The 13,997-nt window shown below is 43.5% G+C and overlaps 1 protein-coding gene across 1 annotated transcript in view; it reads left to right on the top strand.

Annotated features, from left to right (window-relative positions):
- asic4a (acid-sensing (proton-gated) ion channel family member 4a) overlaps positions 1-13,997 on the top strand; it is a 195,975-nt gene that overhangs the window by 179,989 nt on the left and 1,989 nt on the right. Inside the window, exons 5-9 of the mRNA XM_060930436.1 lie at positions 4,577-4,630; positions 8,639-8,795; positions 8,888-8,979; positions 11,833-11,912; positions 12,071-12,181. Coding sequence (XP_060786419.1) covers positions 4,577-4,630; positions 8,639-8,795; positions 8,888-8,979; positions 11,833-11,912; positions 12,071-12,181 — 494 coding nt within the window. The remainder of the gene's footprint in view (positions 1-4,576; positions 4,631-8,638; positions 8,796-8,887; positions 8,980-11,832; positions 11,913-12,070; positions 12,182-13,997) is intronic.

Genomic DNA, 13,997 nt, shown 5'->3' with positions numbered 1-13,997 from the left:
CTCTACAGATTTCTCTGGAGAGACGGTGAAGATGGAGAAATTGAGGAATATGCCATCACCAGAGTCAACATTGGCGATCGGCCAGCAGGGTGCATCGCACAACTGGCCATGAGAGAGACAACAAAACTGCCCATGTTCACTCACCTGGAGGAGGAGTGTAGGATCCTTGAAGAGGATTCTTATGTAGATGACATCCTGGCATCCCACAATGACCTGGAGAAGCTAGACAGAACCACCAAAACAGTTGAAGAAATCCTAAAGGCAGGTGGATTCTTCCTCAAGCCATGGGTCCGGTCAGGCCAAAGTGGGAGGCAGAAGGATGCAGCACAAGATCCAGCGTCTTCAGATCAAGTCTTCATTCTTCCCAACCAAATGAGAGAAGGAGACAACAAAGCCCTTGGAGTTGGCTACCTGGTCGAATCGGACAAACTGTACCTCATGACCTCAATTTTAAAGAGAAAAAGGAAGATGAGAGTTAGCCAAAATCTCCTTGGAGAAGAGGTGAGAGAGAAAACTCCAAACCCACTGACTAGGAGACAACTGCTTAGCCAAGTAGCTAGCTTGTATGACCCAATAGGTCTCGCAACACCTGCTAAACAAAAGGGAGCCATTCTAGTCAGAAAAGCTTTTCAAGAAGCTGGAGGCAAAACTCTGACACGAGACACATGGGACAAACCTCTGTCTGAAAGACCGAGAGAAGAAGCCATCCGCCTGTTTGAGGAATATACGTGGCTCAACCAAATAACCTTCCTCAGAAGCCTCACACCAGTCAAAAGGATTGGAGGACCCTGGGGGATAACATTCTCTGATGGAAGTGACCAGAGCTATCTCCTGTTGCATACTTCAGATGGAAGACCAAACAAGGGATCCTGGTCTGGGTGGTCAAGTCCAAAGCAAAGCTCACACCACTTGACCAAAAGGGAGAACCAGTGAAGGCTGAGGTCTGTGGTGCTGTCTACACTGCAAGACTCAGAAGATACATTGAGAAGCACAGTCGAATGCAAGTTGAACATTGGCTCCATTTGTTGGACAGTCAAACCGTGCTGGGAGCAATCCAAAGAGAGAGCTATGGGTTCCGGACCTTTTTTTTGCAAACAGAGTTGGAGAGATCCAGAAGACCACATCTATTGAAGACTGGAGATGGATTCCAGGTGAGCAAAACATTGCTGACCTCATAACAAGAGGAGAAACCCCAGAAGACCTCAAAGAGGGCTCTGTGTGGCAAAATGGACCAGAGTTTCTGAAACAACCTGTGGAAGAATGGCTGACAAAGTCAGCCAAAGACATTGCTGCTCAGGCCAAAGAAGGTATAAACAAACTCCAAAGGAAATGTTTCACAGCAGCACTGACACGAGCACAGGTGAAAATGTTTCCAACCTCTGCTCCAGCCAAGACTGACCAAAGCAAGGACTTGCAAAGCGGCCCTAGTGGAGAAGAACACCAAATCCAAGTCCGGAGACCACCTGCTGGTTCTGCAGTGAGGAAAATCCTTGACATCAGCAGATTCAGTAGTTTAACCAAGCTGACCAGAGTCATTGCCTGGGTGTGGAGAGCTGCCACAAAGTGGAGAACAGTGCTGGCCAGAACCTCAACCACAAGTAAGCCAAAGGGGGAGAGAATTCCTTCAGCCCAAAAGATTCAGGTCCAGAGCCAAAGAAGCTGTACTTACTGTCAGGGAGTGTGAAGATGTGCTCAGGGACCTCTTCCTTACGGCTCAGGAGGAGGTAACCTTTCCAGACACCACACTCAACAGACTTGCTGTGGTAAGGGATGAAAACATCGGACTTTTGCTCTGTGGAGGAAGGTTCCAAATCTTTAATGAAGAAAAAAACTGCAGTACCAATCTTACCTTGCGCATCATGGATATCTACTCTTCTAGCTCAAGAAGCCCACAACACAAATCATGAAGAAATTGCACTCCTCCGGATGAGAAGGAAAGCCTGGGTGGTAAGAGGCCAGAGACTAGCTCAAAAGATTGTTGATAACTGTGTGACATGCAGAAAAGTGAAGGCCAGAAGATGCCAGCAGATCATGAGTGAACTTCCACCTGAAAGAATAACACCAGCCAATCCATTCGAGTACACAACAGTGGACTTATTTGGACCTTATGAAGTGAAGGATGAGGTGAGAAAGAAGGTGAAGCTCAAAGTGTGGGTCTTCTGCTGCATGGCATCCAGAGCTATGCACACAGACCTAGTCAGTGATCAGTCAGCTGAAGGCTTCTTGTTAGCCTACCAACGGTTCACAGCACTGAGAGGGGATCCACAAAAACCGTGGTCGGATCCTGGAAAGAACTTTGTTTGAGCCAGACCTGCCCTCAAAGAGCTCTACATGTTTCTGGACCAACTGGAAAAGCTTGAAAATGGAGCCTCCAAACATGGCACAGAATGGAGCTGGAAAATCCATCCAGCAGACTCACCTCACAGGAATGGAGCCACTGAAGCTGCTGTTCGCACTGTGAAGCGGGCTTTGCACAATCTGGGAGGTAATGGAGTCTTCACATGGGGTGAGTTTCAAACCTTCCTTTATATGGCTTCCAACCTCGCCAATGAAAGACCTATTGATGCCAGGACTCAGAGCCGGGAGGACTGTATAGAATACATCAGCCCAAATTCACTTCTGCTTGGAAGAACTGGACCCAGTGGAGATCCAGGGACCTTTGACTTTGAAGGCTACTCTTCAAGAGATTAAGAGCAGTCCAAACAGAAGTTGACCGGTTCTGGAGGAAATGGAGCCAGTTAGCAGGACCAAACCTGTTTATCAGGTCCAAGTGGCACACAGCCCAAAGGAATGTGGCCATTGGAGATGTCGTCTGGCTAGCTGATCAAAACACCCTGAGAGGTCAGTTCAGGCTTGCCAGAGTCGTTGATGTCAACACTGACAAGAAAGGAATTGTAAGGGATGTGCATGTCAGAACCTTCCCCAGTTACCCAGTCTCTACTGTGAAACTCACTCAAAAGGTGAAGACACAATCAACCAAAATACCTGCAACAGTTCTCCACAGGGATGTCAGACGGATAGTTGTCCTGCTTCCAGTTGAAGAGCAGCAACAAAATTGAAAATGGAACAAGTGAATCCAGTACATTATGCAACTGGTGTGACGACCTTGGGTTGAAGAACCAGGAGGTCAAGTGGGAGGTGTTGTGTCAGATTCCAATTCATTTCTCATGAGCACTCACAAAGCACTCCAAACCAACAGGGGGGGACCACGCACAAGATAGAGGTGGAACCCAAACCCTCAGCAAGTGTTTTAGAGGGACCATATTTACTTGCACACCCACTGGGAAAGTATGGTAGGAAATGTTTGGACAAAGCCCAGTTAGCCTTTCACTTGCTCCTGGAAATATGGAATGGCCACAACTCCAGATCAACCTCAAAATGCAACTGGTAGAAAAAAAACTTAAAATGTGGAAGATGCGATGAGGTCACGCTTCATCATGACTGTTTGAGGGAAAATGTTTTATTTCATTCATTTTGAGACACATACTTGTTTGTTCTTTTGTTGTTTATCTTGAAGGTTATCAACCTATTCAATTTTATTCAATTTCATCATTTGATTATGTCCACTGAAACCAAAACCCTCTTCAAGAAAATTAAAAAAAAGCATGGAATAAGAAGAATTGAGTTGTCTATTGCATCCTTCCATGGTTGATCAGGCAGTTTTTCAAGTTTGGGCAGAGTTGTGGTCACAAAAAGCACAGAACTTGAGTCATGCTCGGTGTCCACAATTTAAAACTTATGAATCATTACGCTAATGGAGACCGAACCATCTGTGTCTCGTCATGCCACTGATCGCACCTAGTATTTACTACTCATCTACTCTTCGCTGTCATTGTTTCCTGTTATATCTTTTATTGAAAAGACTTTTTATCTGTAATTCTTACCCTGATACTCAATTCTAAATCTCTTTATTTTTGTCTTTTTGGTCTTAATTTCTGATTGAGTTTTTTTCTCATGAATGGAAAATTAAACCAATGGAAAATGATTGCTGGTTTGCGACCGGGACAACGGACAGAAATGGAAATTTTATAAAACGGTGGATTTTCAAATGTTCATAACTTTGGATCTTTAGACATATTTAAAAATGAAACAAGTTTTCAATTCAGCTCTTCACGCTCCTTTAATTTGATACATTACACAACACTTACATCTACTTAAAAAAATGGCCTGGCATTGCTAATTGATGTTCTCTGGGGTTGGACAGAGATCCAATCAATCAAATTCATGATTGTATGTCAGATTAGACAACTAGCTGCATATCTCACAAGTAAAACTATTACTATTTATATTACATATATTATGAAAGCAGCACTGACTCTGGCATGAGCATCAGCCCTTGTGGGTCTAAAAAAAATAAAATATAAAACTAAGCCAATGAGCCAAGAATCAGTGGAATATAAGTGTACCTGTTGGGGGGGTGAAATACACAGGATGATGACGATGCTTCTAACAAGGTGTGTCCAGAGGTGCGTCTTGCTAGAGTGAGCAAGAACTGAGGATATTCTGCATCATTGATAATATTTTTTGTTCTTTTTCTGCTTGTTTGTATTCATGTATTCATAATTTTCCTTCCAAGGAAATGCAGAAATCTGCCCCCCTGACAAACTCAAGTGTGTGGACAAAGCGTTGGGTAAGCATGTATTTTTCATTCTGCCAAAATCCCTGAAGCACCGTTGAATAAAGAAAAGCCTGAATCGCTGAATGAATAGCTAAAAGCACCTTACAAATGAGGAACATGTACTCCAAGCAAAGAGCTAGCTTAATGAGCTTGATGCAAGAGTTACATATTTTTCTGTTTAAGGATTACTGTAAGATGGCTGTAGAAAATAAGGCCAAAAGCTGCAATGCCATGGCAAGAACTACAAGATGTACTTAGTACAATTATACACTTCAAGGAGATAACCAAATGTGACCAAGTGCAAGAGAGATCATTAGCAAGTCTGCTGCTGGACAGACTGCCAGCTGGTCATCACATGCCCTGAGGTTCTTGGTAGACCTTGTAAATGATATTAACAAACAGCTAATGTTGATGAAGGGTTGCAGAAGAGAGATGGGGTGAGACGGTAAGAAATTGAGGTAGAGGTGAAGGTGGCCTCTTGCATCCAGACTTAAAATATTTTTCAAAAAGTCATCATGATTTCATATTGCAGCATCATTGGGAATTAAGGACAGGTACTACTGTGTGTCCACTTGAGCAGTCCAAATGATTACTTCCCATCATCTAAGCCATCCTACCATCTGAGATAGCATCTGGAGCCATGGGTCTTACAACCTTGTAGGAGCAGGGTTTTTAGATCAGGGTTGGGATCTAGTGGTCCCATGAAAGGTAGTGGCAGCTCAGTGATTAAAATGTTGGACTACTGATCAGAATGTTGCAAATTCAAATCCAAGCACTGCTGGGTCCTTAAGCAAGACCCTTAACTCTCAAATGTTGTTGTGTAGATGAAATATTTTACTTCAAGTTACTCTGGATAAGCGGGTCTGTCAAATTCCATAAATGTATATTCAGAGAAGAAGGACTCAAATCAAGTTGACATGAGGAAAAATATAGTGATTTGAAACTGCTCAGTAACTTGTCATTGAGTGTGTGCTGAGATGAGTAAGAACTTGGAGAAGGTTTGAGGCAGTGGTGCTCAGAGAACAGGTGGTTTGGCAGTTGAGAATAAAAATGTGGAGAGAATTGAGAGTTGTTCTGGATGTGGGAAGAGGGAGTAAATACCAGCTGCTGATGTCTTCCAACATTTCCTTAAAGGAGGCGGTAAAGTCATCAGCAGTCAGTGAGTTGGGTTGTGTCTGTGGTGCTGCTATTCCAGATCTGGTAATAGATGGACTCAGGAATGGTTGTATTTCAAGATAACAAGGATAAGAGTTAGGTTTTTGGCATGGTAATTGAGAATGCAGAACTACTGTGGGCGGTACGGTGGTGTAGTGGTTAGCACGGTCGCCTCACAGCAAGAAGGTTCCGGGTTCGAACCCAGCGGCCAGCGAGGGCCTTTCTGTGTGGAGAAAGGCCCTCCACACAGGCCTTGTTTTCCCCGTGTCCGCGTGGGTTTCCTCCGGGTGCTCCGGTTTCCCCTACAATCCAAAGACATGCAGTTAGGTTGACGTGGGGCGGCCTTGGGCTAAGGTGTCTTTTGAGCAAGGTACCTGACCCCTAACTGCTCCCCAGGAGCAGTGTGGCTGCCCACTGCTCTGGGTGTGTGTGTTCACTGCTTCAGATGGGTTAAATGCAGAGGATGAATTTCACTGTGCTTGAAGTGTGAATGTGACAAATAAAGGTTTCTTCTTCGAAGCTATAAGGCGTATCTTGTCAGAGATACAAGTACATGGTTTAAAGTTCTTGGGCTTAAGTACATGGTTTAACATTTCCTGAACTTAAATTGGTGGACAAAGCTTCATGAGCTAATGTTGCTGGAACAAGGTTCTTGAGACAAGGTTCCGTAGCTGGAAGAAGAAGAGGAGGATAACAGAGTTGAGTTTTCAGTGAAATACTCATTATTGATTTGTAGGAATAGATGTGTTTCTATCTCTGGATGGTGGGTGTAAATCAAAACTACAAAGCAATAAGGCATACCTTGTCAACCTCTGGACAAAATAATTTGCAACAGCCTAAGCATAAATGTACTAGAATTATTGTAATAAACCATAATGGAGGCAGTCTAACTCCATCACACATCACTTTCAGGGAGGTCAGTGTATGATCATTAATGGTGTCACCTCACTGTTACACACACGTCCTACAACCCTGATTCCAAAAAAGTTGGGACAAAGTACAAATTGTAAATAAAAACAGAATGCAATAATTTACAAATCTCAAAAACTGATATTGTATTCACAATAGAACATAGACAACATATCAAATGTCGAAAGTGAGACATTTTGAAATTTCATGCCAAATATTGGCTCATTTGAAATTTCACGACAGCAACACATCTTAAAAGTTGGGACAGGGGCAATAAGAGGCTGGAAAAGTTAAAGGTACAAAAAAGGAACAGCTGGCGGACCAAACTGCAACTCATTAGGTCAATTGGCAATAGGTCATTAACATGACTGGGTATAAAAAGAGCATCTTGGAGTGGCAGCGGCTCTCAGAAGTAAAGATGGGAAGAGGATCACCAATCCCCCTAATTCTGCGCCGACAAATAGTGGAGCAATATCAGAAAGGAGTTCGACAGTGTAAAATTGCAAAGAGTTTGAACATATCATCATCTACAGTGCATAATATCATCAAAAGATTCAGAGAATCTGGAAGAATCTCTGTGCGTAAGGGTCAAGGCCGGAAAACCATACTGGGTGCCCGTGATCTTCGGGCCCTTAGACGGCACTGCATCACATACAGGCATGCTTCTGTATTGGAAATCACAAAATGGGCTCAGGAATATTTCCAGAGAACATTATCTGTGAATACAATTCACCATGCCATCCACTGTCGCCAGCTAAAACTCTATAGTTCAAAGAAGAAGCCGTATCTAAACACGATCCAGAAGCGCAGACGTCTTCTCTGGGCCAAGGCTCATTTAAAATGGACTGTGGCAAAGTGGAAAACTGTTCTGTGGTCAGACGAATCAAAATTTGAAGTTCTTTATGGAAATCAGGGACGCCGTGTCATTCGGACTAAAGAGGAGAAGGATGACCCAAGTTATCAGCACTCAGTTCAGAAGCCTGCATCTCTGATGGTATGGGGTTGCATAAGTGTGTGTGGCATGGGCATCTTACACATCTGGAAAGACACAATCAATGCTGAAAGGTATATCCAGGTTCTAGAGCAACATATGCTCCCATCCAGACAACGTCTCTTTCAGGGAAGACCTTGCATTTTCCAACATGACAATGCCAAACCACATACTGCATCAATTACAGCATCATGGCTGCGTAGAAGAAGGGTCCGGGTACTGAACTGGCCAGCCTGCAGTCCAGATCTTTCACCCATAGAAATCATTTGGCGCATCATAAAACGGAAGATACGACAAAAAAGACCTAAGACAGTTGAGCAACTAGAATCCTACATTAGACAAGAATGGGTTAACATTCCTATCCCTAAACTTGAGCAACTTGTCTCCTCAGTCCCCAGACGTTTACAGACTGTTGTAAAGAGAAAAGGGGATGTCTCACAGTGGTAAACATGGCCTTGTCCCAACTTTTTTGAGATGTGGTGTTGTCATGAAATTTAAAATCACCTAATTTTTCTCTTTAAATGATACATTTTCTCAGTTTAAACATTTGATATGTCATCTATGTTCTATTCTGAATAAAATATGGAATTTTGAAACTTCCACATCATTGCATTCCGTTTTTATTTACAATTTGTACTTTGTCCCAACTTTTTTGGAATCAGGGTTGTACATTATATACTACTAAACACACATTCTCTGCCACGTCTCAGCCAAATTCTGGTCTGCAGCTCTTCTGAAGTGCTGTTCTTTGGCTCTTTGTGCTTTATGAAGCTCGTAAATGCACTTTATTTAAAGAGAATGATGAGAGGCATGAACAGTTATGAGCTTCCTCATCAAACTGTCCATAAATTAAATTCTACATTTTTCAGGCAGATGTCTATCTCCATTTAATGAGTGATGCTTTTGAGCAGGCCATTGTTTGTGCTTATAAAAGTTCATCATGCCCTTTCCCATTTGTGTTGCAGATCTGTTGCAGAAGAGTTCAGGGGAGTTCTCGTGTGCATGTGAGACTCCCTGTAATCTGACCCGCTATGGTAAAGAACTTTCCATGGTGAAGATTCCCAGTAAAGGCTCTGCACGATACCTATCCAGAAAATACCACAAATCAGAGGATTACATCAGGTATTTATTATTAGTAGTAGTAGTAGGAGTATGGACTATGTGTATTTTATTTATTATATTTTCAATATACGATAATGTCCCTTTATTTCCAGAGAAAACTTCCTCATTCTGGACATTTTCTTTGAAGCTCTAAACTATGAGATGATCGAGCAGAAGAAAGCCTATGACGTTGCCGGGTTATTAGGTGAGGATTTGATCTGCTGTCAGGTGTTAATGATCAAAAGTCTTCTCAAGTAATTAACACTAGTCCTTCTTTTCTTCTCTGGTCCAAACCTGATAATGAACTCAGTAAAAGTGTTCCTATTCACTTCCTCTAGGCTGGAATCAGCTTAATTGAGCTTTAGAGCAAACAATTAGGGCCAAAACTCTAAGCCACTGTGCCTAGACATATAGTACATTATGTTGGAATTACCTTAATAATTACAAGGTTCCAAACTGTAAAAAGGCATACTTCTCAGGAATGAAAGCTCATGTTGTAAAGTTCCTGGGCCTATACTTCCTGGCCATAAGTCAAGTCAAGTGGGTTTTTGTCATCTCTCTATATATAGCTTGTGTACACTGGAATGAAATGTAATTTCGTCAGGACCTTGATGCAACACATAATGGTTCACAAGACTACATAAAATGAAAATACACAACAGTGTGAGATGAATTCAGGACAAAGGTTAGACAGAACAGAATAATAAATACCTAGGACAATATGTACACAGGACATGAGCTGTAGATTGTAAACGGTTTGGTAATGTACAGTAGTAGTGGTAAGTATATCTGTTCCATAAAGTGTCTGATGTAAATATTTTTGGAGTGCAGTAGCAATAAGTATATATGTGGCAGCAGTAAGTACAGTGTTCCTTAAAGTGTCTGGTGCAAATAGACCAAAATATGCAAAATAAGTCAAAATTTGTGGTCGGAGCAGGATGTGAAGAAGAGAGTCCAGGGTGGGTGGGGACAGCATTGCGTTCAGGAGCTGGACTTCTTGGGGGAAGAATCTGGCAGTCCTGTTCTGAATGTTGCAGAACCTTCTCCATGTTACAGCAAAATATGTGTCCTATGTATTCTTTGCAATTTCTTCCCTCTTTTTGTAGCTCTGCCCAGGTTGTGTTACACCTGACTGCTGGATGAGGTGCACCTGGCCAGGTGCTTAAGCAGCAGTTAGAAGTTCCAGGTTCCTGTTGCAGAAGGACAGGCTCCTAGCTAAGAGACAGCTGGTCATGCTGCTTCTCAGCCTGGGATTTGGTTTTGTGTTGTGGTTTTATGTGTTTTCATGTTAATAAATCCCATGGATTTGATTGTTTTAAGGTGTTATCTGTGGTTGATTTGAGTCAGAGTGTGTTGTGCCACATAGGGCCACTCAAGGGTGGGCGTAACATCCCAGATGGGAGGGTGGTGAACAGTCCATGGGAGGGGTGGGAGTCAATCACAAGCTGGTGGCCTAGCAGACGCACTGGGGGATGAACATATCTTGCAGACGGAGGATGAACATATCTTGCAGGCAGGGGATTGAGGTGCTGATGATCCACTCCACTGTCTGCACGACCTTTTGTACAGCTCTGTGGTTGGAAGTGTGGCAATTCCCATACAAAACAGAGATGCAGATGATCAGGATGCTCTCGATGGTGCCCCTGTAGAAGGTTGTGAGGATGTATGGAGGGAGATGCAATTTTTTTTTCAGGCATCAGAGGAAGTATAGGTGCTGCTGGGCTCTTTTGGCCAGTGAACTGGTGTAGGTTGCCCAGGAGATGTAGTCTATGATGTGAACACCAAGGGAATTGGTACTCTTTACTCGTGCCACTGTAACACCATTGATGCTGATTGGGGAGTGGTTAGCTCTGGACTTTCTGAAGTCAACAATCATCTCTCTTGTCTAGAGACATATTGTTGTCCTTGCACCAGTCTACCAGTCATCGCACATCCTCTCTGTACCTCATAAGTCTAAAGTTCCTCCACACAAGTTCATGGTCTAAATTTCTTTGTGTAACATTCCTGGTCAGAAGTTGCTGGGCTTAATTTCATGGTCAAAAGTTATATTACATTACATCTTATCCAGAGTGACGTACAACATACCCAGAGCAGCTGAACTACTCAGCTCCTGGTCCAAGCACTGATCCTCTCCTGCTTGGACTACTGCAACTCTCTCCTTTCCAGCCTTCCAGCTTCTGCCATCAGACCCCATTCATCCAGAATGCTACAGCCCACCTGCTCTCCAATCTCCTTCCTTCCTCCCACATTACCCCCTGCTTGCTCCCCTTCACTGTCTGACTGTCGCAGCTTGCACCAAATTTAAGACGGTGATAGTTTACCAGGTAGTCAAGGTCTAGCATACCTCCAGAGACTGATCTGAAACTACATGCCAGCCAGATCCCTACACTCTGCTGCCATGGGTCACCTGGCCCCTCCTCCTCTCTGCTCCTACCCAGCTCATTCAAGACTGCTGTCTGTCCTGGTTCCCCATTGGTGGAATGACTTTTCCACTGAGGTCAGAACTGCCAACTCCCTGACCACCTTCAAGCGTAGACTGAAGACCCACTTCTTCAGGCTGCACCTTTCCCCTGCTTCCCTGCCCACTGTGTAACTGCGTATTGGTCTTGACCAACCCAGGCTGTGTACTGTCGAGCCTGATCATGATGACTCAGTGTTAGCCATTGGGGTTTTATTTTTCTCTGTTTAGTTGTGCTTTGTCAAGTCATTTGTATGGTTGGCTTGTTTTCCTTGACTGTTTGTCGATTTATTACTTCAACAGAATATTACACTTGGTGTCATTCTGCCACTTGTTCAGTTGGCACTAGAACTTTCTTGTTGGGAAGTTCAGCACTTCTTGTACCTGACTTTTGCACTTGTATGTCGGTCTGGATAAGAACGTCTGCTAAATGCCATGTAATGTAATGTCACATTGATGAGTTAATGATCAGACTCTGGCATATTGAATGAAGCAGTGCTGTGGACCTCAGCACCTGCGTCTCACTCACATCTAATGGACACAGTGTCATTCAGTCCCTGTTCTAATCGTCCTCCATCTTTATTCCTGTTTGACTCTCAGGTGATATCGGAGGACAGATGGGTCTCTTCATTGGAGCGAGCATCCTCACTGTCCTTGAGATTCTTGACTACATTTTTGAGGTAAATTTTAATTGCTAGTGTTGCATAATGAACAGAGGCAATGAGTGAGATTATCTGTAAGACATATCATTAGTGCTGCTTCTCACCTTGATCTACACTGCTGTCCTTTTTTTCTTTGTTCTCTTCATCTTTTCCTTCCATCCTCTCTCTCTCTGCAGGTAATTAAGTTTAGGTTACAGCGTGCCTTGAGGCCACAGAAGGAAGAAAAACGACCACAACAACAATCCAGCACTGTAGCTACAGTCAACCTGCAGGACACAAAGACACAGGTATTATTATAATAATAATATTATTATTATTATGTCTCAGAGTTCTAGTATTGGCAAGTCTCAATGAATACAAAGACCTGAGTCTTAACAAGTCCCAGTGATTGTCATTCTCAGGAGGTCTCACTGAGTCCTGACTGAGCCTCAGCAAGCTTCACTATGTCTCACTGATCAGCAAGTCTCACTGCTGTCTCAGTCTAAGTGAGTTTTAGGGTGTCACAGCAAGTCTCACTGAGTCTCATTATCAGGGTACAGAGTCTCAAAGTGTCAGTCTCAGTGTTCCTCGGCAAGTCACATGAAATCTCAATCTCAGCAGGTCGCATTGAGTCTCAGTAACTCGGAGCTTCTCACACGGTCTCATTTTCCATTTACATCATTTCGCAGAGCAACATACATTTATCTCATCAACTGAGCAGCTGAGGGTGGTACTAAGCAGCTGAGGGGGCCTTGCTCAAGGCCCCAGCAGGCACTGGAACTCATGACCTTTCAATCGAAACTCTGTGTTAACCATGGAGTTTGCACTGCCCTCATCCAGAACACTGCAGCTTGCCTGGTCTACCACCTCCCTCATTCCTCCCAGGTCACCCTGCACTGGCTACCTATTGCAGCTCGCATCAAATTTAAAACATTAGTGCTATCTTACCAGGATGTCAAGGGGTTAGGTCCAGCATACCTCCAGAGACTGACCCACCCCTCCATGCTAGCCAGATCCCTACGCTCCGCTACTACTGTTTTCCTGGCCCCTCCTCCTTTCTGCTCCTGCCCAGCCTGCTCAAGACTACCCTCTGTCCCGGTCCCCCATTGGTGGAATGACCTCCCCATTGAGGTCAGAATTGCCAACTCCCTGACCACCTTCAAGCACAGACTGAAGACTCACCTCCTTAGGCTGCACTTCTCCCCTGCTTCCCTGCCCACTGTGTAACTGCGTTTTGGTCTAAACCAACCCAGGCTGTGTACTGTCTAGCCTGGGCTTAACCGTTTGAGTTTTATTTTTATCCCCCACTGCCTGAAAGGACTGAAGGGGGATTATGTTGTGGCGATGCCCGTCCGTCCGTCCATCCCAGGAAAGGGTGCTCACCTTCTGAAATCAACTCCTCTCACAATTTTTGGAGGAATTTCATGAAACATGACGACGCATTATGTCGATACTACGCATATTATAATTTTGTTAAATTCAGTCACATTTTACCAGAGTTACAGCCCTTAATTAACAAAATTATAATTTGACAATTTCATGAGTGTTTTCCTTCTGAAATCAACTCCTTTCACAATTTTTATCCCCATCTGGCTGAAAGGCCTGAAGGAGGATTATGTCGTGGCGATGTTCATCCATCCGTCTGTCCATTCGTCCTGGGAAGGGTACTCGCCTTCTGAAATCAACTCCTCTCACAATTTTTGGAGGAATTTCACGAAACTTGACAGGATTCTTTGGTATATTTTGGTAAATGCATATTGCAATTTCATTTGATTCATTTGCATTTTACCAGAGTTATGGCCCTTGATTACCAAACTTGTACTTTGATAATTTCATGAGGGTGTATGAAGCATTTATAGCATAGATATAGTTGCAGTGGGGGATATTGTGCTCTCAGAGCACTCTTGTTCTCTACTTAGTTGCACTTTGTCAGCTCATTTGTGTGGTTGAATTGTTTTCCTTGGCTGGTTGCTGAGTGTTGATGTTTCAACAGAATATTACACAAAGTATTATTCTGTCACTTGTTCAGTTGGCACTAGAAATTTCTTGTCTAGAAGTTCAGCACTTCTTGTACCTGACTTTTGCACTCGTTGTACGTCACTCTGGATAAGAGCGTCTGCTAAA

This window comes from Neoarius graeffei, chromosome 9 (assembly GCF_027579695.1).
Source record: "Neoarius graeffei isolate fNeoGra1 chromosome 9, fNeoGra1.pri, whole genome shotgun sequence".
In the NCBI taxonomy this organism is placed as follows: Eukaryota; Metazoa; Chordata; class Actinopteri; order Siluriformes; family Ariidae; genus Neoarius; species Neoarius graeffei.
The sequence above is the reverse complement of the archived record's forward strand: the minus strand, read 5'-3'. Positions and strand labels throughout refer to the sequence as shown.